General features: G+C 45.1%; 6 protein-coding genes across 6 annotated transcripts; 3 read left to right on the forward strand and 3 right to left on the reverse strand.

Moving 5' to 3' along the window:
- Positions 1-85: 85 nt before the first annotated feature.
- N7533_007982 (uncharacterized protein) lies at positions 86-1,705 on the reverse strand (the record flags this gene model as incomplete). Its single annotated transcript, XM_057104632.1, has 1 exon — positions 86-1,705. One exon carries the CDS (start codon positions 1,703-1,705, stop codon positions 86-88), a length of 1,620 nt encoding a protein of 539 aa, XP_056959589.1.
- Positions 1,706-3,124: 1,419 nt separating this feature from the next.
- Positions 3,125-3,862, forward strand: N7533_007983 (uncharacterized protein; the record flags this gene model as incomplete). The annotated part of the gene is made up of 1 exon (XM_057104633.1): positions 3,125-3,862. The coding sequence occupies one exon, from the start codon at positions 3,125-3,127 to the stop codon at positions 3,860-3,862; it is 738 nt and encodes a 245-aa protein (XP_056959590.1).
- Positions 3,863-4,787: 925 nt separating this feature from the next.
- Positions 4,788-6,062, reverse strand: N7533_007984 (GIY-YIG nuclease family protein; the record flags this gene model as incomplete). The annotated part of the gene is made up of 1 exon (XM_057104634.1): positions 4,788-6,062. One exon carries the CDS (start codon positions 6,060-6,062, stop codon positions 4,788-4,790), a length of 1,275 nt encoding a protein of 424 aa, XP_056959591.1.
- A 3,649-nt stretch (positions 6,063-9,711) lies between these two features.
- N7533_007985 (uncharacterized protein) lies at positions 9,712-9,939 on the forward strand (the record flags this gene model as incomplete). The annotated part of the gene is made up of 1 exon (XM_057104635.1): positions 9,712-9,939. One exon carries the CDS (start codon positions 9,712-9,714, stop codon positions 9,937-9,939), a length of 228 nt encoding a protein of 75 aa, XP_056959592.1.
- Positions 9,940-12,939: 3,000 nt separating this feature from the next.
- N7533_007986 (NACHT and WD40 domain protein) lies at positions 12,940-16,712 on the forward strand (the record flags this gene model as incomplete). Its single annotated transcript, XM_057104636.1, has 2 exons — positions 12,940-14,640; positions 14,688-16,712. The coding sequence occupies 2 exons, from the start codon at positions 12,940-12,942 to the stop codon at positions 16,710-16,712; spliced, it is 3,726 nt and encodes a 1,241-aa protein (XP_056959593.1).
- Positions 16,713-23,306: 6,594 nt separating this feature from the next.
- N7533_007987 (uncharacterized protein) lies at positions 23,307-23,642 on the reverse strand (the record flags this gene model as incomplete). The annotated part of the gene is made up of 1 exon (XM_057104637.1): positions 23,307-23,642. One exon carries the CDS (start codon positions 23,640-23,642, stop codon positions 23,307-23,309), a length of 336 nt encoding a protein of 111 aa, XP_056959594.1.
- Between the last annotated feature and the right edge of the window lie 340 nt (positions 23,643-23,982).

The following is a 23,982-nucleotide window of genomic DNA, read 5'->3' on the forward strand; positions in this document are numbered from 1 at the left end:
TTACCGGCCACAATAGCTGAGCCAAGGTCATCCCGGAGAAAAGCTCGAGCTAGAGATGAACTAGGGTGAAGTGCTTTGAAAGTTTCTATATCGACCATGAAACGTTCCTCGGCCTAGTAAGTAGGAGGTAAGTTGTGGGAAGTAGACTGGGGCGGTAATGCGGCTGAAAACTCACATTCGTTAAGTTTCCAGGTTCTTTCTGGCTGTAACTGACAAACTTTCGAGATCGTATTTGCCAGAAAGTGTTCCCACGGTGCTCTAAAGATTGTTCGATTGTTTTTGGGGCATATTGCAAGGGATAAAACTTTAGACTGTTGATTTCCACGATTTCGTCTCTCATAGAAACCTTCATGGTAATTTTGAGCACTTTTTCGGACCTTTGAAACACACCATCAAATTCCCAAAAGGCCACGGGAATACTCCATGAGTAACGAAGTGTTTTAATGTTTGTATCATCACGAAATGAGTATGTCTCCTTTCTTCGAATCGGATCGAATTCTTCGTAATCCTCCGGATGGCCGTCATCAGGAGGTGGATCCTCTTCAGGCCACTGCAAGGCCATGTAAGCTCGGGTATTAGGGCCATCTGGATGTGCCAAAATGTCCCCCGGCTTGATCAAATACTTCAAAAGCTCAGCTGAGACCTTGCCATCTTTGGTTTTCTCTCGTGCGCGCAGATATTGGACACCGTAGCCTTCGTTGATATGACTCCACAGCTTTTGTATCAGCCTTCGGCTTAGTCCGTCGATTTTCTCAAGTATATCATCAAGATGAGGTGCAGAATGAAACATGAATAGATATGGTGCAACAATAGGCTTCCTAACATCGAAGTGAGGAAAATACTCCGAGAAATTAGGAACCTTTCGGACAACCTTATTGACAGCATCTCTCATTGCCCCAGCTAAAAGTTGTAGGCTCTCCTCGAAAGGTTTTGGTGTTCGGAAAACTCCATCTCGGGTTTCGATCTTTGTTCGGTCAGCCGGTGCTCGGCTTTTGTAATCTTTCATGAAGAAGAATGCGATTTCAGGATGTTGCTCTAGATAGTAGCTAACGTTGCTGATTTTGCTGTTTGCCTGTAGAGTTGGCGCATACTCTCCTGTTTCCCAACGGGGTTCATCAAGAAAGCAAGCATCGTCAAGGTAATGAAATGTTTGAGACCGATAATCAGGGGCAGCTGGACCGGAACTTTTCGATTTGAGTTTTGCCCTAAGCTGAGCAATTTCATCCCTGAGAAGCTCTGCCTCTTCCGCCGGATTTTCAAAATTGGACTCAGCCGACTCTGATTTATGCAGGACAAGAGCTCGGGGCTTTTCCTCTGTAGCATCTTCTCGCCATCTTTCAGAGCCATTGGTTGTAGTATAATGAATACTTTCATCATACATACTCTCTTCATCGGATTCTTCGACTGAGATGTATTCTCGAATTTTCCCACGTCGGGGTCTGGCTTCAAAATTATCGTCTATCCGTCTTTCCCCAATCTGTCTGCGTACAGTCGACTGATGTTTCCCTTTTCTGGTCCTGTCTCTTTGGAGAATATTGGAAATTCCAGGAGATGGAGCCCGGCCGATTGTATTATCCCGTGAAATCGCGTAACTGTCGGTGAGAGGATCTAACTCTTTGTTGCCGTTGGAAGAGAATACCTGCCGACCCCCCCTTTCACTTTGGCTGACTTTGTCAGCCCTAGGGGTAGAAGGATATCTAGGCATAATGTGAGCAATTAGACGGATTCAAGGGCTCTTGTATTTTTATGATATCTTCCGGTGTAAGATTTTGAGTCACAGGGACTGGCACTCAGTAAATATGCGCCCGGAAGGAGATTTTTGAGGTGTCATGGAATATCGTGCCAAACACTGGAAAGCACCAACTTCAATTTGGTGCAATTACCCCGCTCCAGCTAGTTATTACATTAGGGTAGTTTTGATGTGGCCCCTGACGTGTCAATCACGAGATGTCAGCAGCCGATGCGGGGTCAGGATTAGGCACTCTCTGAGTCTTGAGGCTTAACTTCGCTCTGTATTTATTAAAACTACTTGACTGAGCTCCTAACCATGAGATATCCTTTTCGGTGAACGACCAATCAGAAGATCAGCATCATGCCGTTACAAACCCAGAGTAACTGGTACCAAGGGGATGAAAAAGAAGAGTGAATGATGTTCTTAGCATTATATGTCAATGCTTCGTTCAAAGTAACTGATCGTGGCTTTCTATAGGTATCTGGATGACCTTCGAGGACTATTTCAAGATGCGATCGTGATAATCCATAGTAATACCACCTTGAACGATAAAGAGCGAGACATAATTCAACAGGCGAACTGTCTCGAGGATATTCAATTTATTGTTCAGAGGGCAAAGGAACAATATGACAGAACGTCAAAAAGTACTGTCAAACATTGGCTCATAGAATTTTCGAAACGAATTTGCTATTATGGTAACATCATGGACGTACTTGTTCAACAGCATCCCGAATATGTCAGCTTGGCATGGGGCTCGCTAAAATTATTATTTGTCGTACGATCCTCAGTCATTTTTATTTTCTGGGGAAATTCAATGCATGTCACTGATCAATGGATATTTTGAAGCTCGTCGAAAACCATTCTAAATCGGTCGCCACTCTTGCTGAAGCGCTTACAAATATCGCCGAATCACTTCCCCACATCCAGCTTTCTACAATACTTTATCCGACACGGCGGATGAAGAGAGCAGTTGCAAATTTGTATGCCTGTATCATACGATTCATTCTCCGTGCATTCGATTGGTATCAAAAAGGCCGACTTGCCCGTATCTTGAAGTCTTTCACACACCCCGCAGAACTACAATATGCAGATCTCATCCGAGATATCACAGATCACAGAAAAGAAGTGGAGCGTTTGGCGACGGGAGCGGCTCAAGCTGAGCAACGGGATATGCATCTTGAAGTGCAAAAAATAAGTCAAAATCAGGAGACAATGTTATCTGCCTTTCAAGATATGTATAGAGCCATGCAAGGTACAAGAATGCACATGGTGCCATTTTGGCGATATTTGCTCCAAATACACTGACAAATGGCTATAGAGTACCAGATAATCAACTCCAACGCAGCCATCGACACCAATCATCGCTTAACAGATCTCCAACTCAATCAAATAATGGAATACATGAGCGGATTTCGAAAAGTTGACCCTCTGAAATCGCTGTCGTACGTGTCATATTTATGCAAGAACCACAGGTCAAAACGAAAGCCTTTGGCTAAGCACGACAACCAGTTCTGGCTAGACCAGAAGTTCGTCAAGTGGGAGTCGCAGAGAAAATCCTCGGTTATAATGGTCAAAGGTGATTATCAAGCGAAACACAATGTCAGATCCTTCGCAGTGAACTTGATCCATGAACTTCGGGATAAGAATTTCCCTATAATATGGGTACTCAAAACAACCGGAGCAAATTGTGAAGCGAATGGGATATCTGTTGATGATATTCTGAAGGACATGATATGCCAAGGCCTAAAGCTCAATTTGTCACAACATTCTGAGCGTGATATGGCGATGAGTTGTGTCCAGTTTCGTTCTGCGGAGTCACTTGACGAGTGGACCGAGCTATTGGCTAAAGTGCTTGGAAATATGCGAGAGATATATATGATTGTGGACATTGAAGCTGTGGATTTGGTCCATGCGACCCAGCTCAGTGGTTTTTCGTGGATCACTACATTCCAGCGTATTTTTGCTAGTCTCAGCACCCGAGGATGTAAGACACACCTCAGAGTTATTATCATGAGTTACGGCTCTGCCACTCTCCAAGAAAGCAAACTGACAGAATCATCTCATTTGGTTGTTTCTGCAAGGTCGTCAGGCCATGCAAATCGATATTCGACCGAGCGCGTACGGAGGTGATGGCTATAATATTGCAGAGAGACCAATGAGATTCAAGGTCAAGGACCCTGTGCTTCAAGTTGGTTGCTGGTCTTGAAATACTGAGCGTAGGTTTCAAGAACGTAGATCAGAACGAATTTGATTAAGACAGATGCATGATTCGATTTCAGTTGAATTTTGACAGTGTCGCATTGGGGCCGCGTACAGATCTACTAAATATAGTCGGCTTTTGCATTTCAATTTCGACACTCCAAGTCAAAGGGGGAAAGGGGCTGAAGGGGCGTCCGTTATGGCCGCGAGTTGCATACCTAGGTAGTTAGGATGACTGAAGTTACGGGAGCTCAACAAGAGAAAGGGGTGCTTAACATAGATCGGGCTAGTATAGATTACCACGAGGGTAGGTAGCTTGGGTCATATTGGAGGCAATTTCATTCTTTCCAGAAATTCTTTTGTTCGTGCCTTCACTATTTGTGTCCGGAATCTCATTTCATCTTCCGCCTATAATGTGGCCTTTCTTGCTGAAGAAGAGGAATTGGTATTCGGGACACAATTTGTAGACAGCCATCTGCAATGCAGTCGTCTTATTTGTTGGTTTAATAATTCTGGGATGCGGAACATATGCCAGTATCGCAAGCTTGGTAACTCTCAAATCCGATGTCTCTGGTATACGCATAGTAATGGCCATTTGAAGATTCACAGGTTCAGTCGCTAGGCCATTCACTTGCTATTAGGTATAAATGGCAATTCTACCTACCCTGGTTCAGCCAAACTGGTCTTTCCTTACCACTGAGTCCTTGAGCTGAGATATAATCCGTTCTCATTCCCTTGATTATAGCTGATTTCAAGATATAATAGTACGATTGATTTCAATATTGTCTGATTTTCTTTTGCTCTATGTACACTAAATAGCAGAATATAAAAAGAGATCTACTACTAGTTCAGCGGGTCAGTCAAAACTTCCAGGTATGGAGTATCGCGGTTTCTTGGGACTACTATCCCTCTCGCTTTTTGAAGGCGTGAGATGAAGGTTTGCGATCATCGAGGATAGGCCCGAGTCGTCTTGATCCGGCTCAGTATAATGAGCTCTCATGTTCTTTTGGGCCGAAGTGGGAACCTTAAGATTCGTTTTCGAGGGTGTGCTCGGAGAACTCTGGCTTCCTTCTTTATTTCTTGGAGTCGAGCCGGTAGAACGGCGGGAAGTTGGCTTGCTGCTGAGGTGGATTTTCAAAGCAGGACGAGGTAGGGCTTCCTTGGCCTCTTTTGTCAAGACACCCAGGTTGCTGTATGGGCAAGACTCCACAAATTCTACCCATTTTTCGAAACATCTCAACAGAATTTCCTGATCAACGCCAACAATCTCGCGGTGAACTTGAGTAGAGCATTTCGGGTTCTCACACTTTTTTCCCAACTGCTGGTTATAGAGCTCCTTCAATATGAGTTGCTCCACGCGAAACGCATAAGGTACCAGTTTCGTTACCAGAACTTTAAACTCGCCATGGCACCTTTTGTGATCTGGAAAACGTCGCAACTGAGGGTCTTTCTGAGTAGTGTGGCCAACTTTGAATTTTCCTGGCATTGCAAGAGGAGATATGATATATATCCATCCAGAATTTGAATTCTGGGATTCCTTTTCAATAGGCTGCTGCAAAAGCCGGGTGACGCTCTTAGCAACTTCGTCTTCTGCTCGTATAGCTGTGCGGCGAATAAATATGAGCGACGATGAGGACTGGCTAGCAACGATTGATATTTCTTCATCGTCCTCCTCCAATGTATCCCCTTCCTCGGTAACATTCAAATTTTGTTCGTCATCTTCATCATCAGATTCTTGACTTTCTCCAATAACTGTATCCTCGATTCTCAGGTTGTAGTACTTTGCCAACCTGAGTATGATAGAAGCCTGTTTGGCAGTAAATTCATTGAGCCACTGTCCTATGACGTGGGAATGATGCTTTTTGTGCTTGTTGCAAAGTTGTATAGTGGCGAGCTCCTGGAGGAATCTAAATTGTGGAATTGACTCCTTAGATGTCTCGGAAGGACCAATGAGAATGTCAAGGTATTTTTCGACGACTAATTTGGCCTGGTTGGAGGTTTCGTGCCTCATTCGGAACTTGCAGGGGCTTCCAAGCTGGACGAGGTAGGCACATTGAGAAAAAGGGGAGTCGGAATGGGTCCGGTCAACCAAATCTGCCAAAGAGCAAAATGTCAATACAGTGGACTTCATGTTGATGAGGTATTGTTCCGCCAAGTCGTCAAGTTGGATATATTCCCTTTCCTAGGCAAGTCCAAATCTATCAGAAATGTGATTGCTGCCAGAGAGGATAGTGAAATCTTTCGGGGGATTGAGATGTGAGAGAAAATTTATACTACTACCTGCCATGCTCGGTCTCTTTAAATGGAGTCCACAGCCCACGCGTACCCGACAGCTCCTATTCCAGGAAATTAAATCCCCTCACCAACGGAGTACAATGCCCCCTCATACGTGCATAATAAGGGGGCTGGGTCAAAATCCTCCGCGTGAGCAACTCCGAACCTTTAGGGTGAGAAATATCAAGCTAATGGTCAGATCCTACCACATGTGTGGCAGGTGGATGGGCAAAGCGAGAAATTTGAGATCGCGCGATCTCTGGTTCGCGGACTAAAGGAATACTAAACGATGGTTGCAGGTTGGGGGGGCTGCTAGTGGATGTCGTATGCATTAGTTATACGCCTAGACAGGGGTTCACAGCCGCTATAGCAAAGGTACGTTTCACTCAAGTTGGGGGCCAAGTCACGATGAAAGCCTGTATTTACTTACGCCTGTACTCCAGGCAGAACTCAAGATAATGGGTTAAATAAGAGTCATTCTATGTTATGCAAGATTACACTGGTTTTAGCATCAGGACGTAGTGGGTATAATAAATCAAAGTTCCTCCAAGACGGATTCATGAAATGAGGCAACCTTGGAAGCCAAGTCAGAGCTCCTGCATACTACTAGTAACTTCTTGTACGGAGAACTCCGTACTACAATTCCGATTTGAGACAGCGATCTTATGCGATGACCCAATAAGAGGCTGATACTTTCACGCTCAATTCACGGTAACAACAGTGTGCATAATTTATACACAAGTTTCTTGTACTTGCGCTGCGGCTGTCCCTGAAGAATGCCATCCGAAAACTAGTACCTGAAGATCCACAGATTCTGCCTTACGAGTCGGAGCGCCTTGGATATGATCCATTCAGGTACGCGCTAAGAGATTGCAGTTCCCTTCATTTAGACCAACTGCAACGGCATCCTGCCACTTGCAGACATAATCGAAATTTTGATCATCCAATGTTTTCACGATCGGATGATAAAGATTCGGTTGACTCGACAAAGCCTTGCTGATCTATCAAAAGTCTTCACCATTCATACTGCCAGAGTACCTTTTCTTCTGCCATAGTCAATGCCCTCCATGAAAAACGTTCAAGCAAATAAGTCGCGGCTAGCAATCACTATGAAGTAATTCTCAATTTCTTGTTCAGTGCCAGCATCAAGTTCCAAGGTCCACGGGTTGCAGAAGGCCCGACTCAAGGATTGGACAGCTTCTCGGCGGCAATATTTGCCCTGGAACTTAAGCTTACTGAACTTGAATCTGATGAGTGTATCGTGTCGGAATCACTGAACACTTGCCCGGTCTTACGTTTCAAATTCCACGATCGGTATTATGGCTGGTCGTCGCAAGTAAAATGTAGTCTGACACCAGCAGATGTATTCTGGACATTCACCATTCCCCTCAACGATCTGGTAGAGCAAAAGACTGGAATAGTCACCGTAGGCAGCATGCTAAGATGCCTTACGCCTAAGGCTGACACAACTCCCACAGTATTAGGCCGGTGGGATCAGGTGACACAAGCCAGGGCTGTGTTTAGACGTCGCACCTGGCAACACGATCTCCTTTTCTTGCCATTTCGACGAGCCTCAGACGGTGGCTGACAACAGCTCCCCAGATTACAAAAAGCCTTTTCTGGAGGCAGAGGAAAGACGTGAACGGGCCGAGGAGGAAGGGAGACGAGAGAAAGAAAGAAAGACGGGAGCAAGCTGAAGCTGAAGGGAGACGGGAAAGCCGACGGACCACTTTCGTGGAATTCGTGCGACCTTCTCATAACCTACTATCCCGACCGTTAAGATTTGAAGCACTATATCGCTCGACTACGGGGAAAATACCCCTCTCCACCGGGAAATACTGCCTGGCGCGACTAGATAGAACCGTGGGCGGATTTGTCTGCCCGACAGCAAGAGATCTATGACTCTGTGTGTAACTAACTTCAACCAGCCGAGGACTCTCCAGCACGCTTTTTTACCCCCCCCTGATTTCGCTTGAAGAATTTGCGAGATGACTCAACCTTCAGCCAATCAGTAGTGAGCAAGATCTCGAGACCTACGAGTACTTCGCCGTGGAAGGCCATGTTCATGATATAATTGCGGAACTATGTGAACTTGATGCTGCCTGACTCGAATTCGGACTTGGAGATGGAATCCGGTTCGATAATCACACAAAGCTTTTCAATCCAAGCGACGACAGCGAAGCAAATGCAGGGCAATTATCAAGCGTACGCCGTCCAAGACCTGATCAGTTCTGTATTCATCGAGTCAACGGCGACGTTAGCGCCCTTCTCACTACGGTCGAATACAAGCCACCACACAAGCTTTCTGTGGAAAACCTACGCATGGTGCTTAGGAATATGGATTTGTGGAAAGATATGGTCAAATCAAACAAAGTCCCCACGGATGATGCAGAGAAATTAAAATACAATGCTGAGCGGCTTGTCTGCTGCGCCATCGTCCAGGAGTATCATGTGATGATCCAAGAAGGACTCGAGTATTCTTATGTGACAACTGGAATTGCTCGTCTCCTCCTCTCGTGTTGCCTACGACAACCCCAGCATATTGTACTACTTTCTCTGTGACCCAAAAAGAGAAATTGATGAAAAAATTGACCAGATTTTCCAATATCCGAAGACTTCAATCGCCCGGGTACTGTGTCTGTGCTTGATGGCATTCCGTTCTTCTGTGCGGGATCAGGAATGGAGAAATGCAACGCGGGTCACAGCTTCCTCTTTGGAAAACTGGCTTCGATCTTACTAGGTCTCAGATTTCCAAGAAAGAATTGCATCAAACTCCTCCGCAGTCCGACAGTACCAACTCTAAACACATAAGTCTAGAACCCAGTTCAGACTACCAACCATCATCGCATCCACTAGAATCTCCGACAGCAGAAGGTCGCAGAGTGCCCACGAGGTCTCAAGCCGGCTGTACGCCCTCGGATGTCCGACACCGTACACACTGACCTGACTCGTCAGGCTCAGACTCGAACCAAGCAACGGGTCGTAAACGGGGCTTTAGTCAAGTTACATCTTCCCCGTCAGCCCAACGAGGCGGCTCGTCAAAGAGAGACTGAAAGTAATCAAGACAACCAGTCCCGACGCCACAATGCATATTTTGCACCCAGAAATTTTTACTAGGACTGCAGAATGGGGGAATTATAGACAGCTGTTGTCGAAACGTGAAACTCCATCGCGAGGTTCAGAATGACCTGATACATCTAATCACCTCAGAAGATTTGGTACGTTTACTCAAAGAACAATTGGACGAGAACATTGATCTCTGCACGCCCTTTGGGAGATGTAGCTCATATGATGCACCCTTCAAACTTACATGTACCATATATGGCTACACTGTCCTCGGAAAGGGAACTACAGCTGGACTGTGGAAAGAAGTCTCCCGCGAAGCACATGTACACCAAATCTTACGAAAGGCTCAAGGATCAGCTGTGCCTGTTTCCCTCGGTACTATCAACTTGGCAAAAATTTACTTTCTCCATGGGGCTGGAGAGATTCGCCACCTGCTCGTCATGGGCTGGGGAGGCGAAAGTACATCGTCCATGGAACTGAAGCCGTCGCTTTTGCAGGAGATTCGCAGGTCAAATAAGGAAGAACAAGCCTTTGGAATCATTCATGACGATTTTCGTCCTGAGAACATTCTTTGGAATGAAGAGGTTGGGCGGGCGTTGATTATCGACTTCCACCGCTCTATGTTGAAAAAAAAAGTCGGCAAACTTCAAAAAGATCACGAGCAGTAAAGATACAGTCGTGCCCAGAAACTTCAGAAGATGTAAAGCGAAAACGCGTTTTGTGAGATGATTGTTCGCGAAATTCTTCTGAGAGAAGTCTTTCTAAGTAGATCAACCAATTGCATGTACGTGATTGGTATAACTAGCCAGCCTACGTACTAAGTACACGAGCTCCTAGTTCTCGTTATATGCAAGTGCCAAGATGCCGGCTTTTCAAAGGGGAACAGCACGATAGATTCAATAGAATCCTGCCTTTGTTTAGCTGAAGAGTGGTCGCACGATTCGGCTGATTTTCAACCGGATTCTCACCCATTTCATAGCCCCCTTTTTCACCATAAAAGGGCGCTTACCCCTTGTGTGTGCTAGTATATGAATCTATTCTAAGCCATAACTTATACATACGACCATAGGGTGTGGAGAACAGGGCTTCCCGTCCGCTCAGCCGTACTTAAGCCACATACTAAACGTGGTCAATAACCAAAGAGCCCTGATCTTAGATTAGCGTCAGTTTCTGTGTTAGGCTGAGTGCGGGTGATATAGGTGAGAATTCTGGAGACTGGGGTGAGAGAGGTGAGAACGGGGTGAGAGCGGGTGAGAACAGGATGAGAGGGGTAAGAATACCTAATGCGAAATGCTACGTTCTCCTAATCTGCAATGGTAGAAATAAAAGCCTGAGGGCGTAAGTTCAGTCTGCCATCCCCAAATTCTTTTTCACCCAGCTACTCGACCAAAAATGCTTCCAGAAGAAATACAAAAGAAGTTAGACGTGAGGCAGGTGTCGGAATGGAATATGCGGAGTGTATAGCAGAACGCTAGCGTATCTGCCAGAACTAGTTAGCGTGCTCAGAGGAATATTGTACACAAAACCTCAGGCAGATTTTCAGAATAATACTCACACCACACGCGCATGCTCTATATTAGGTCTCACCGCTTCTGACAGCAGGCACATGCCACGTCACGTAGTTTCACCTACGAGTCTCAGAACACGCGAGAACAAACGGTTAATACCATCTGCCACAAGCAGCTCGCTCTAGCTACGCTCCGTAACTATGAGAATATGGTATTAAACTGGACACTATAGGTATTTAATATACTGTTTTTGACCACTGAGGCTTATTAATATATAATATATAATATATAGAGACTTTCTCGTAACGAAGCGACTAATGCTAATTTTGTAAGGGTACTAAGGGGCTGGCTAGTGACCAGTTGACTAGGCAAGTGATAGAGTATGAAAGCTGTGATTCGTAGGTAACAATGAAACTGATTCTTGAAGATCCCTCGAGGAATCGGGGACTTATCGACTGGTTGATATATCAAAGAGTCCGGAATGCAATCCCAGTCGAATCGATATCGTCAGGACCTCGTCTCATCCAGGGCTGCCGACGGAATTGAACCCCGTCGAAGCTATATTGTCATCTTATCAGATATCTGATAGGTACATGCCGGATACCCCTCGGCCCCGATTAGGCCAGGGATCGCTGTCGAGTTGATATCCCGTGATAAATGGGCCTTACTTTAATTGTAAGAGTCATCCCCTGAAAGGAATACTATAGTCGGAGATCAGTTTTACAGCCAGGAGATTATATCTGGGTAACTACAATCAAGTCAATAAGCGCTTCAGGATAGGTACTTCCACCAATAATTATCTTTAAAGACAAATTCTATAAAGAATTATAGTTTGATAATCTTCTATCTGACTAGCGCTTTATAGTTAGCGCAAATAGCTGGATAACTAATGAAATAGGTCTTCGATGGCTTCAGGAAGTTTTGATTCTATCAAGATAGAGCACAGGAGAAACACATATCCAGTTAGATTTTAATTAATAAAAATTGGCATTATGGTTGATAAAATGCACAAAATAGTAGCAAGTAGTGGCGTGGGTGGCTCACTCGGCGGTGTGGCTCGCTCGGTGGTGAATTACATTAGGGTTATTAGTTATTCGATATATTCAGATTTGTCAAGCTGTTTTCTTAGACCCTCCTACCAAAGCAAGTGTTCCGCTAATGCTTTGAATCATCACATATTTTCCAAATTCGTCCCAGAGAAAAAAGGCCATCTCATCTTAGTATAGAGTCGGCCTCTCCAACAGATATTCACTAAGAGCTTCAAGCATAGATAGCGTGATACTGTTAGGGCGTCCATCGCCATTTCGGAAGGCTCTCACGTCTCCAAACACTTACAGGTTAAAGCAAATATAGAGTATAGATTGCTTACTGCAATCAGCGGCATAGGCCATCTGAGACGTCGTTAGTGAGTTACTCTAGATCATATGATAGATAAGCTCAAGTTGTGGCTGCTTCAAGTTAGGTGCCATCTTCCTTGGTGTAACGTGAAGTGTCTTAGTGCTACGTGGACTCTCGGCGCGAGATCGGCAGCCCCTAACGGACCGACAATAACCCGAGCAAAATGACATCTTGTCAAAGCATTCGGCGGGCGTTTGGCATGACCAATTAGGGAAGGGACCTCAGAGGAGAGGTATCAAAAGTCTGTATTTTTGAATATGATTTACCATATAATTTATAGGGGTTCGTGCACAATTTAGTGCAATACGTCCATCCTGGTAACCTTATCATTCTGCCACTCCCTTCCGCGGTGGGCCATTCCAAGCAAATATTGCCGATATTGCTGACACATTTTTTTCGATGCTTCGAATGGCGCGCAAGTTTGCATAGTTTGGGCCGGCTCGGGCCGACACCGCTTCCGATGGCGGAGCTAGAAGCCACGTATCTGTGGATGGAGTTCCACAGAATCCCTGTAGACATATAATGTGCGCATAGGGCGACGTTCAAAGTATTCATTGCGTTCCTTGAATTGATGTATACTGAAAGTAACTTCTGTACTATTGGAAAGGAAATGTGGTTCTATCAATTACAACAATGCGATAGAAATTGATGTCACATGATGGCGGGGCTAGGCTGACACGCAAACACGCTTACAGACTGCCACCTAAGGAAAAGTAACCCCGCATGTTACTCCTGGCCAACAGATCGTTAACTTCATGATCCATGGACTCAACGATCTCATTTGTTGGTCCCAATTATGGATCAGAAATAGGCATCAACCATGGTTTTATCAAGAACGAGTTTCATCTTCCTCAGGGTAACTTAAAAGAGTACTTGTTAAGTGTCGATCGTACTAACCTTTGTGCAGACCTTAATCAATTATTACCTATCGTGCCCGGGGCTGCATTCAACTCATATGCAGACCAACATAAAGATAAATGTCTCCCAGGCACACGAACCGAAATTATCGATCAAATCAGAGAATGGGCATCGTCACCACACGGGAAATGCATGTTCTGGTTGAATGGTCTAGCTGGGACAGGCAAATCAACTATCTCTCGAACCATGGCGGAATCCTTCAGCCATTCTAAGTCCCTAGGAGCAAGCTTCTTCTTTGAGAGAGGTGAAGGAGACCGAGGGAATGCCAAAAAGCTTTTTCCAACAATCGCAAGACAACTAGCGATTAGCATTCACCAGTTGAAGCCATTCCTCCAAAAAACCGTCTATGGTGACCCGGACATCGCAGAAAAGGCAATAAGAGAGCAATTTGAAAAACTTATTATTCAGCCACTACAAAGCCTTGAGCGATCCGATGTCCCTATCCAAATCATGGTGATAGTGATCGACGCACTGGACGAATGTGAGGGAGATAATGATATTCGGCTTATAATTCGACTTCTCCCACAGCTACAAAATATCACTGCTATACGCCTACGAGTGCTTTTAACTAGCCGGCCTGATCTACCGATCCGTCTCGGATTTTTAAAGATTGCAAGCAATGACCATAAGGACCTTGTGCTCCATGACATCCCTATGGAGGCGATCAAGCATGATATATCATTGTTCTTTGATTATCGACTCGCCGAAATTAGAACAGAACGCTCCCTACCTGCAGACTGGCCTGGTGACAAAGATCTTCAGAGGCTAGTGGCATTATCCGTTCCCTTGTTCATTTTCGCTGCTACTATCTGTCGTATATTCGAGGATCCGAATTGGGACCCAACTGAAAGTCTTACGGAGATCCTTTCACGATCAAAAGATCAATCGCAGTTAGATAGGACTTATATTCCGGTTCTTGGCCGTCTTCTTAGCGGACAGCATGAACGACAAAAAGAGAGACTGGTCTCAGAGTTCCAACAAGTGATCGGTGCCATCGTGATACTAGAAAGCCCACTCTCAGTGATCTCACTATCAAAGCTTTTAGATATTCCTGAAAGGCTGATACATCTTCGTCTAAACCAGCTGCACTCAGTGCTTCAAGTGCCAGATAGCGACGCAGTTCCTATACGTCTCTTTCACCTGTCATTTCGTGACTTTCTTCTCAATCCGGAGACCCGCAGCAAAACACCTTTGGGGGTGAATGAGACAGAGATACACTACAGGCTTGCCAGGCAATGTTTGCTGATGTGTCAAAAACTTCGGAAAAATATATGTAGACTACCAAGTGATGGAACCCTTCGTGCTGAAATTGATCGTCGGACTGTTGATACCTACATTCCCTCTGAGTTGCAGTACGCCTGTCGATACTGGGCATATCATCTGGATAAATGCAGGGACTCGAGTAATATGGTTTATAATGCTCTGTTATTTCTCCAGAGGCAATTTCTACGGAAGCATTTTCTACACTGGGTGGAAGCAATGAGCCTACTTGGTCTCACGTTAGATATGTTAGGTATTCTTGATCGCCTTCAAATAGCCTTATCGGTAAGTTTGAAGACCGTCAAACACAAGGTACACACTGACAGGTTTAGGACAAAAACTTTTCCCCAGTTTCAGCCTTTTTTCAAGACGCAAAGCGCTTTTTTTTGAAATATCGCCAGATAGTTGATCGAGCGCCTCTTCAGGTTTACTGTGCCGGACTTATATTTGCACCCCAAACGGCAATAATTCGTAGAGAGTTCAGGCGAGAGCTCCCAACTTGGATATGCCAGTTTCCACAAGTTGAAGACAATTGGGGTGCAGAAATACAGACACTTGAAGCTCATTCGGGTTCGGTCCAGTCGGTGGCCTTCTCGTGTGACTGCCGACTACTGGTGTCTGGCTCTGGTGATATGACAGTACGGGTCTGGGACCCAGCGACCGGCACACTCATCCAGACACTTGAAGCCTATTCAGGTTCTGTGTATTCGGTTGTATTCTCACCTGACGCCCAGCTTCTCGCATCTGGCTCTTACGACAATAAACTGCGGCTCTGGGACCTAGCAACAGGTGAGATCACCCAGACGCTTGAAGGTCATTCGGGTTCGATCCAGTCAGTAAGCTTCTCGCCTGACGGCCAGTTGCTGGTATCTGGATCTAATGATCAGACAGTACGACTCTGGGATCTAGCAATAGGCGCTCTCACCCAGACGCTTAACGGCCATTTGGGTTCAGTTCAGTCAGTGGCCTTCTCGCCTAACGGCCGGCTTCTTGCTTCTGGCTCTAATGATCAGACAGTACGACTCTGGGACCTAGTCAGAGGTGCGCCTATCCAGACACTTAAAGGCCACTCTAATAGGGTTCGTTCAGTTGCCTTCTCGCCCGATGGCCGGCTACTAGCGTCTGGTTCTAGTGATATGACAGTGCGGGTCTGGGACCCGGTGACCGGTGCACTCATCCAGACACTTAAAGCCTATTCAGGTTCTGTGCATTCGGTTGCATTCTCACCCGATACCCGGCTTCTCGTATCTGGTTCTTATGACCATAAACTACGGCTCTGGGACCTAGCGACAGGCAAGATCACCCAGACACTTAAAGGTCATTCAGGTTCAATCCAGTCAGTAAGCTTCTCGCCCAATGGCTGCCTTCTGGTATCTGGCTCTGAAGACCAGACAGTACGGCTTTGGGATCCGGCGACACACACGCTCACCCAGACATCCGAAGAATATTCAAATTCAGTTCAGTCAGTGGCCTTCTCGCCTGATGGCCGGCTTCTCGCGTCTGGCTCTAAGGATCAGACAGTGCGGCTTTGGGACCCGGCAACAGGAGCGCCTATCCAGACACTTGAAGGCCACTCTAGTTGGGTTCGTTCGGTTGTCTTCTCTCCCGACGGTCAGCTACTGGTTTCTGGCTCTGGTGATATGACAGTACGGTTTTGGGATCTAGCGACACGCACGCTTACCAAGACACTCGAAGGCCATTCAGGTTCAGTTCAGTCAGTAGCCTTCTCGCCCGATGGCTATCTGCTAGCCTCTAGCTCTGAAGACCAGACAGTGCGGCTCTGGGATATAGAGACAGGTTCACTTACCCAGACACTCAAAGGTCATTCAGATATGGTTGAGCCGATTGCCTTCTCGCCCGACGGCCGTCGTTTAGCGTCTGGCTCCTACGATCAGACTGTACGACTCTGGGACACAGCGACAGGCGCGCTTATCCAGACACTTGAAGGCCACTCTAGTTGGATCGATTCGGTTGCTTTCTCGCCCGATGGCCGTCTTCTAGCATCAAGCTCTGCTGATTGTACAGCGCGGCTCTGGGACCTAGCGACGGGCGCCCTCATGCAAACTTGGAATATCGAAAATTCCTTTACTACGCTAGAATTTTCCTACGACGGTATTCATATCTATACCACTTTCGGCGCTCTTGAAATAAAATCCAAGTTTGAAAATTCAATGTCCCATCCACCTCGTGCAAATCTGGGTATCTCTATTGAGCATGGACAATGGATAAAATTAAAGGGTGAGAAGGCTCTCTGGCTACCTGTAGAGTATCGACCCAGGTGTCTTAAGACGAAGGGTAATACACTGGCCATGGGGCACACGTCAGGGCGGATTTCCTTTTTCAAATTTCGTATGTAGATGTGATAAGTGATGTTTGCTTTCGCTCTTTCTTCTTAATTTCGAGTCTCTATATGAAATAAGGACCTACGAAAAAAAATGAGAATTTACTCAGCTCTATCCTGCTTATTGAATATTCCAAAATTGCAGTGATAACGCCTAGAATAGCCAGTGAATGTGACTATAGGTGGAGCCTCTCCGCATGATTCGCAGAGACCCACTATCAATTTCCATGGAACTCTATTGAGTTCTCTACATAACGTGTAAATTTTCGTACAGTAGCAAGATACGGTACTATACAAAGGCGCATTTTCCGTTGCCTCTCAATTTAACCTGGCCTGCTCAATGGATGATCTGTGCTTGTCTTTTGGCGGTGGGGCCAGAAAAGAGTGATTCAGTGTGTGTGTTGGTCAAGCCGATTTCGAGAATCACTGTAGTATACACTGTGTGTGTGTGTGTGTGTGTGTGTGTGTGAAATCATTTACCCTGACCCCTCACTGTGAAGCGATATGCAGGCTACAACTACTGCTAACATACATGCTTTCATGTTTTAAGGAGATTGTTCCAAACTTCCTGAGCGGTGAACTTTGAGCCTCACCTGATAAGGCCTGTCGTGGCCGTTTTGCCGTTCCTGCTGTTAGGCTGCCCTTGTGGCGCGGCTATAATTAGTTCCCCGATAAGGCAGCCAACAAATATCCGCGACTGGTTGCATTTCTGTAAGAAATCTAGAGAACACTGGCAGTACTGAATGTTAGAACTTCGACAACGATTATGCTGCAGATGTGGTTTTAGGACGTTTCTTGGATTTCTTTTCAAGCTTGAATAGAGACGGTTTGTTATGGAAACAGCGATGAAGATCTTCAATGTTGAGACTAGGTTTGAGTTATACGGGTTGGTGAGATCTGGGAGTCGGTTCTGGTAGAGATATAGTGGAATGCTGGAGAACAGAAGCGTAGGATTTTTGTTGGCGTAGAGGGAAGGAGGTAATCACTGGGGTTGGTTAGACAGCTTGTAGAGGATAGGTGGCTAGTCGTGATACTAGCGTTTCCGATTCAAGCCTAGTGGGTGGCAACTCGACAGGAGTCTTGAGATCAATTCCCGCCTGGTTCACGGGTGTAGGAGCTATGGGTGCTGAGCGAGGTTCGGGTCGTGCATTAGATTCAGGGGCAGAGATCTGTGTAGATAGGTCTACATAAGAGGGCGCATGGGATGGAGCTGGCAGAAACAGTTCGAGGTCATGGCAAATAACCTGCCACAAGCAGTCTTCTCTGTGTATTCTTGGTAGATCTCCGTCTCACAGGCGAAGCAGCAAGCCGGCGCGAGTTTGGTAATATAACCCATTCTGGGCAAGCTAATGGGGCGTGATACCGTTGGGGAGTTGGCGCTGGAATAAGGTAGCTCTCGCTGCGAGGTTGAGTAGGTGGTCGAGATGCGGAAGGGGGTTTCACATTGCGGTGTGGGCGGTTCGGTTCAACGGTAAGGTGGATTCTGTGGGTTTTGAGGTTGCGAACGGGCTGGGGATGATCTTGAAGGATTTCTGGTTCCCATCAGGGCCTGGTAGTTGAGGCTTCATTTTCTCCCATCAGATACAGTCTGTAGTATCCTGTAGTATACACTGAGGTTCGAAATTGGCTTCCATGTTTTACACAGAGAAACTATCTCGAACCCTAACGCTAAGGCGATGGTGAAACTGCCTAGTTCAGATATATTTTACAGATCAGCTGTGCGCGTAATGTGTAAACATTAAAGTATCTGACATAGTTGATATGTCATAGGACTTTTAATAAAGTGTTTCATTACTGTCGAGTTTTCGGATACATGTATTATTTAAGTATCAAGAGATGGCTGATTAATGTATAAGATAGATTAATGAGTGTTTGTCTGGATCTTTTGAGGTGAACTGTGGCTATAAACTGTGTGTTATATAACAGTTCTCCTGAGAATAGTCTTATTTATCCTATAATAATTATAGTAATAACTGTTAATGCTGAATAACTAAAAGCAGTATTTTATCTCTCTTAGTGACGATATCTCTCAGTGTTAACAGATAACTACCTAACTCTTAGCAGCAAATAAGGCACACGGGTCTCTCTCACGCGAGACGTACTTCCTTTTTTATATCCAATACAGCCTTGAATAATTCTAGAGCTGTCAAGCGCGATCCTAGATATAGCCTAGTAATTAGCAAACACTATATAAAGTTTCCTAACGTACTTTTAACCGAGCTTCTATAAATAAGATAGCTAAGGATCTGTTTATCTGTATACAGGTCTGGCCGGTCAGGTCCCGATATATGGCCCAGGCCTGGCCTGGGCGATGTGATCTATCAGTTCCCCTGGATTTTTACTCGCTGCGGGTCGCACCTTTTTTCTTACACTATTTTACATAAACAGCATGCAGGCACCGCTCAATTGATTCAATTCGGCTGTAGCCCTTCACAGCTTGAATCTATTACTATTTCCATCCAAAACAATAGTATAGAGAAAGCAAATTTTTTTTAATATTTTATGTTCTCCTGAATAAGCACTAGGCCAAAAAATTTAAACAATAGAGCATAAGAATGTGGATAGAAACATCTTTTCACGATTTGCTTTTTGTACAATGTCTTTTTTCTAAGACGGTAGTGTGAGTGACGGTAGAAAGAACGCTTGTTCGTGCGCCTCCTCCTGAGTGTTCTCAGCCCGTAGTCCTGGGGCGGCCTTGGGTACCTGTTCCCTTTCACGTGACTTTCGGAGCTAATGCCCCTTCGGTTTGGTTGGCTCTCGGTGGCCCATCAGTAAGTTGCGGCCTCTCATGTCGCAGGATCCGTAACACATCATTCCCAGAATCTCGAAGTGTCTTCCTGAGATGTAAAGGAATTGCTTGTATTACACGATCGATCTGTATTTGGTCAATAATGCTAGCTATAAAATTCTTTGAGGGCCTTACTTCTATCATAATGGCTGAAGGCAAGTTGGTGTAAAGAATACGTTATACGTTACTGCGCTAGTGAAATACGGTACCCAGGTGTTCTCATACATTCTTTGGATCGCGCACGGCCAATGCGCTAATGCAACAGGGATAGGATTTGTGTGCCTGGTCACACAAGAGACAGTGTGGACACAACCTGCAGCTGAGGCTATGCTATTAGGTCTAACAATAGACGGCTGAATAGTGTACCGCCCCCCACCTTTCTCATGACTCCAATGCGCAGACAATTAATACGTTGTGCAAAATGCCCCAAAGCCACTACTGCAAGGCCATGACGCTGTCACATGAACTCCAGCGATACCTCCAAGCAATGAAATGATCGAATTTCAGAAAGCGGGGCCACAAAGACAATCAGGCCAGAATCGTTCTCAGGTTCAAGCATTTTCATGGCAGTGGTTGGAATCTGCCTAAATGTAGGACGATATCGTCAGTTACGAAAGCACGATATCCTCCCTTCTTCGTTTTGACCCTCTTCAACTGAGCACTCATCTTGAAAACACGAATCCCGTATCGAAACCCAGCCAGCATATTACAAAGTTATTTTAAAGACCAAAGCCAGTGGAATATTGCGTCTTCTTCTCTGTGTCTGTCATTCCGATTAAGTATGTCATATTACCTTCTTTGGGGTCAACAATTTATTGATATTCTTTAGGTAAAATGTGTCAGGAAATCTATAGTGTCACCAAATTTTTGTGCAGCCACGAGGAGGATGGCCCTACGCAGATCACACCCCTTAATAAATGCGGCGGTTGTGGTATCGTGAAAACCACTAGTCCAGTACGAGCCGGTGATACAACCAAGCGATATCCTTGCGATGACTGTATTGCTAGTCAAGCTTGGGTGAAGGTTCATAATGTCTGGGTTAAAAATACAGCAGGAAATTCTTAAAACACTTATCAGAAGCGCTATATTATGAATATTATGAATCGCATGTGTAATATGTCAGGCGGGTTCATCTTTCGCGGCTTTGCCCCTCTTAATCTACTCCTCCACGAGCTACGCACGCCCCTATATTTATAGCTGTCAGTTGGTCTCTCTTTTCTTCTCCGAGCTCAACAAGAAAATTGGTGAGCATTGTTTTGTTGAATTTAAGCTCGGCTATCGCCCTTTCAAGCATCTATTGCGGAAACCTTGTATTCAACTTCATAACTCCAATACTGGTGACTTTATTCGCCAATTGAGTGTGTCCTTGTCACCGCGTTATCTTCTACATCCTACAAGCTGTTTATAGTTACAAGGTTTCGCTATTAATAAGCCACAGCGCCATCCTCTAATTGTTTGTAAAAGTAAACAGCCATGAGCCAGCTTCATTTTCACTTAATTCGTCCAATGGTATTGGATAAATAGGACATCAAAAGCCAAAGGTCCACCCCTGCCTTAGGAGAACGAATGAACAAATGATCTTAATTGTGGTTCGTGTAACGATCGAGATTCGACCCTGTTTCCTTTTTAGGCTTAGCGCGACTCTACGGCCTATCTGAGAGCCTCACCTTCCATAGTTTCTCTCTTCTTCACGCTTAGTATCGAGTGTTCAATGCACTTGATTCTTCTCAATTAGGCTTCTGTTACAACAATGATCAAAAAGTCAGTATAATCTGTTATTCGGTTTTTTAAAGGTCTGTTTAGTGCTAGATGTAAGAACTCAGATCGAAATGACGAATATCGTGTAGTATTGTACGAAAGTATCAAAGCTAGAGAAAGAGGAGAAGGAGAGATGGTCTCTCTCAATGGCTACCCAGTACATGGGATACCTCGATCAGGTGATATCAGATGACACCCGTCGAAAGATGCTTTAGATCGTTACACTAGAAATGATTTTTCATCAAGTGATTGACAGATATAGATTGTATGTGATTCAAATGAGACTAATGCAATATTGTAATCAGAGTATTTTTGAAGAAGCTCAGTTGTGAGAGGGGTTATAGCCATCAAAAAGAAGATGTTTCTCTTCAGGTTCTGCATGCCTGATTGTCTGGGCATTGAAATTATCTAGCTATTGAAGAACAAGTTTATTATCAATCTAATCAGTCTTAGAACAGACTGTTATTGTATAGAAAGAAAGACTATTATATTTTTTAAATCACATCTTCATAAGATTTTGATCTTCAAAAATGAATATTAGGTTAAGAAAAATACCAATAGCAGTAATATATTCAATTACTGTGGTAAGCTTATCTTGTTTAATATGACCAATTTTTACTATCTCAGCCTGTGAAATGATCTTCTTATGTTTATCCTGGCCTGGAGTAAATCCACATTCATTCATATTATAAATTAAATGAGCTGGGGTATCTCTAATAAAACTCTTCCGTTTGGAATACCAGAATGCAAGAGTTGCAGGATTCTCGGTCTTACAGTGTGTTGCTTCTTTTGTATAACCCAGCATGTCAGAGTATAGGCCTGGTACGGTTTGAGGACTTGATTCGGAGGCAATTGAGAAGCTGGTTTAAAACCACGTTGAATACGGTGATATAGCAGTCTGTAGGTATTACCGAATTTGCGTGCAAGCTTTGCAATCTGTGGCTTCTTCGTGTGGCGGCGGCCTTCCTTATAGGCCTTTTCTTTCGCAATTTAGGCCTTGCAGGCCTTGGCTAGGCGTCCTTTGTTGGTGTAGGTCGATTTCACTGGTGGATGTAAAATGGACATGCAAATCGGGATGGCAAAACATTGACATGTACCCGGGCGCACCGACCGGCTTCGCCGGTCGGGCGCCGAGGCACCAATATTTGTAAACTGATAGAGACTATATACATCTGCCAAGAGACCGGACGTTTCAGAAAGAGATTTATAGTCCAATGGTACTCAATACCAGCTCAGCTGAAAGGGGCCAAATATAGATCCCCCATACTCACCCGTACTCACCCAATTCTCACCCCATTCCCACCCTGTCTATTGCGCACTCACCCTAATCACTCGAGTCACACAACGCTAAATCGGCGCTCGCCCTTTTCTCATCCAGGCGGCACCCACCCGACTACTAACTGTAGTTTAGCCACACGCCGGCAGGTTAGTAGTATGGTGGGTGACCACATGCGAATCCCTGCTGTTGTATGTTTTGTTTTTCCTGCAATTTGTTCCGCAATCATGTTTTTCTTTCTTTCATTCGTCAGGATGATAACAGCACTGTTTCTTGGTTTTCTTATTATTTTTACTTCAAGCTTTTAAATGGCGATGTGACAAATCGGCTAGACCATGGTTCTCCTATTTGCAACACTCTTCCAACCCCCACGTTTGCTATCGTCCTACATCTTTAGATAAGCTGGCTTGCTGAAGCTGCATATCGTTGCAATCACAATCATCTGGTCTACTATTAGTCACTTTCAAGTTCTCTCCTGTGGAACAACGAATGTTACTGCCCAAGTGCATTGGCAACGAATATCACCAGGGTATTTTTAGTTCAAAATTGAAGAAAAACATAGTATTGTGAAAAAAAAAATATGTTGGAAATGAGGAATTGCAGAGTACGATATATGTGACAACCTGGGCATCAGCTTGGTAAGAAACAGGTTTCCAAAGTTGCTGATCATCAGCTGCACTCATGTCCGAATAGCTTGAGGGCCAGCCCTTGAGTTTCTGGACACACTCGGATACGGTAGAAAGGAACCAATCCTCATCATGCACACCAGAACCATTTGAGAACAAGTCTCATGAGCTGATCCGTTTGCAATTATCATAGTGGACAACCGGCATATTTACATACATGCTTCCGGCGGGGCTGTCACTGGAATCTTGAATGACAGACAAGAAATCAGAGGCATCTGTCGGCACCTGCAGGTAAGAGCCGTACTTGTCCTGGTACCACTCAGTGGCCTCGCCAAACTCGAAAGCGTCGACACCATATTTCTCGGTCTTATCCACGCCCTTGGCATTTTTCCACTGTTTCCAGCCTCCATTGTTGGCAATTGACTGAGCTTTAACATAGAAGTAGCAGGTATCACCCTTGCAGACACGAGTGGACTTTTCGAGATCATGAAGCTTCATGGTCGCGGGGTTGACACCGTGAGTGCCCTTCTTGTTGCTAGTTGGGGATTTTGGCTCATGTGTTAGCTCTTATGAAGGAGATTGACAACTACTGGTATACGCAAGTATGGGTAGAGCGTGTCATGAGTGAATATGCAAAAGTCCCAGTGAATTTTACAAGCCATGGGCTCGATGGCCTAAACAACCTTGGAAGTGGCCAGACGGTCATAGCAAAGAAGTTGGAGAACGGGAGACAGTACATAATAGTGATGGACCACTCATATCATTCATACTCGTCCTAGGCAAAGAAAACTCCCTTGGAACGGTTTGCCAGTCACTTCTTTGCGCTCATGATATCCTG

The sequence above is a fragment of the Penicillium manginii genome, assembly GCF_028828005.1.
Source record: "Penicillium manginii strain IBT 31320 chromosome Unknown utg000005l:1.0-5665137.0:1.0-5668048.0, whole genome shotgun sequence".
Lineage (NCBI taxonomy): Eukaryota > Fungi > Ascomycota > Eurotiomycetes > Eurotiales > Aspergillaceae > Penicillium > Penicillium manginii.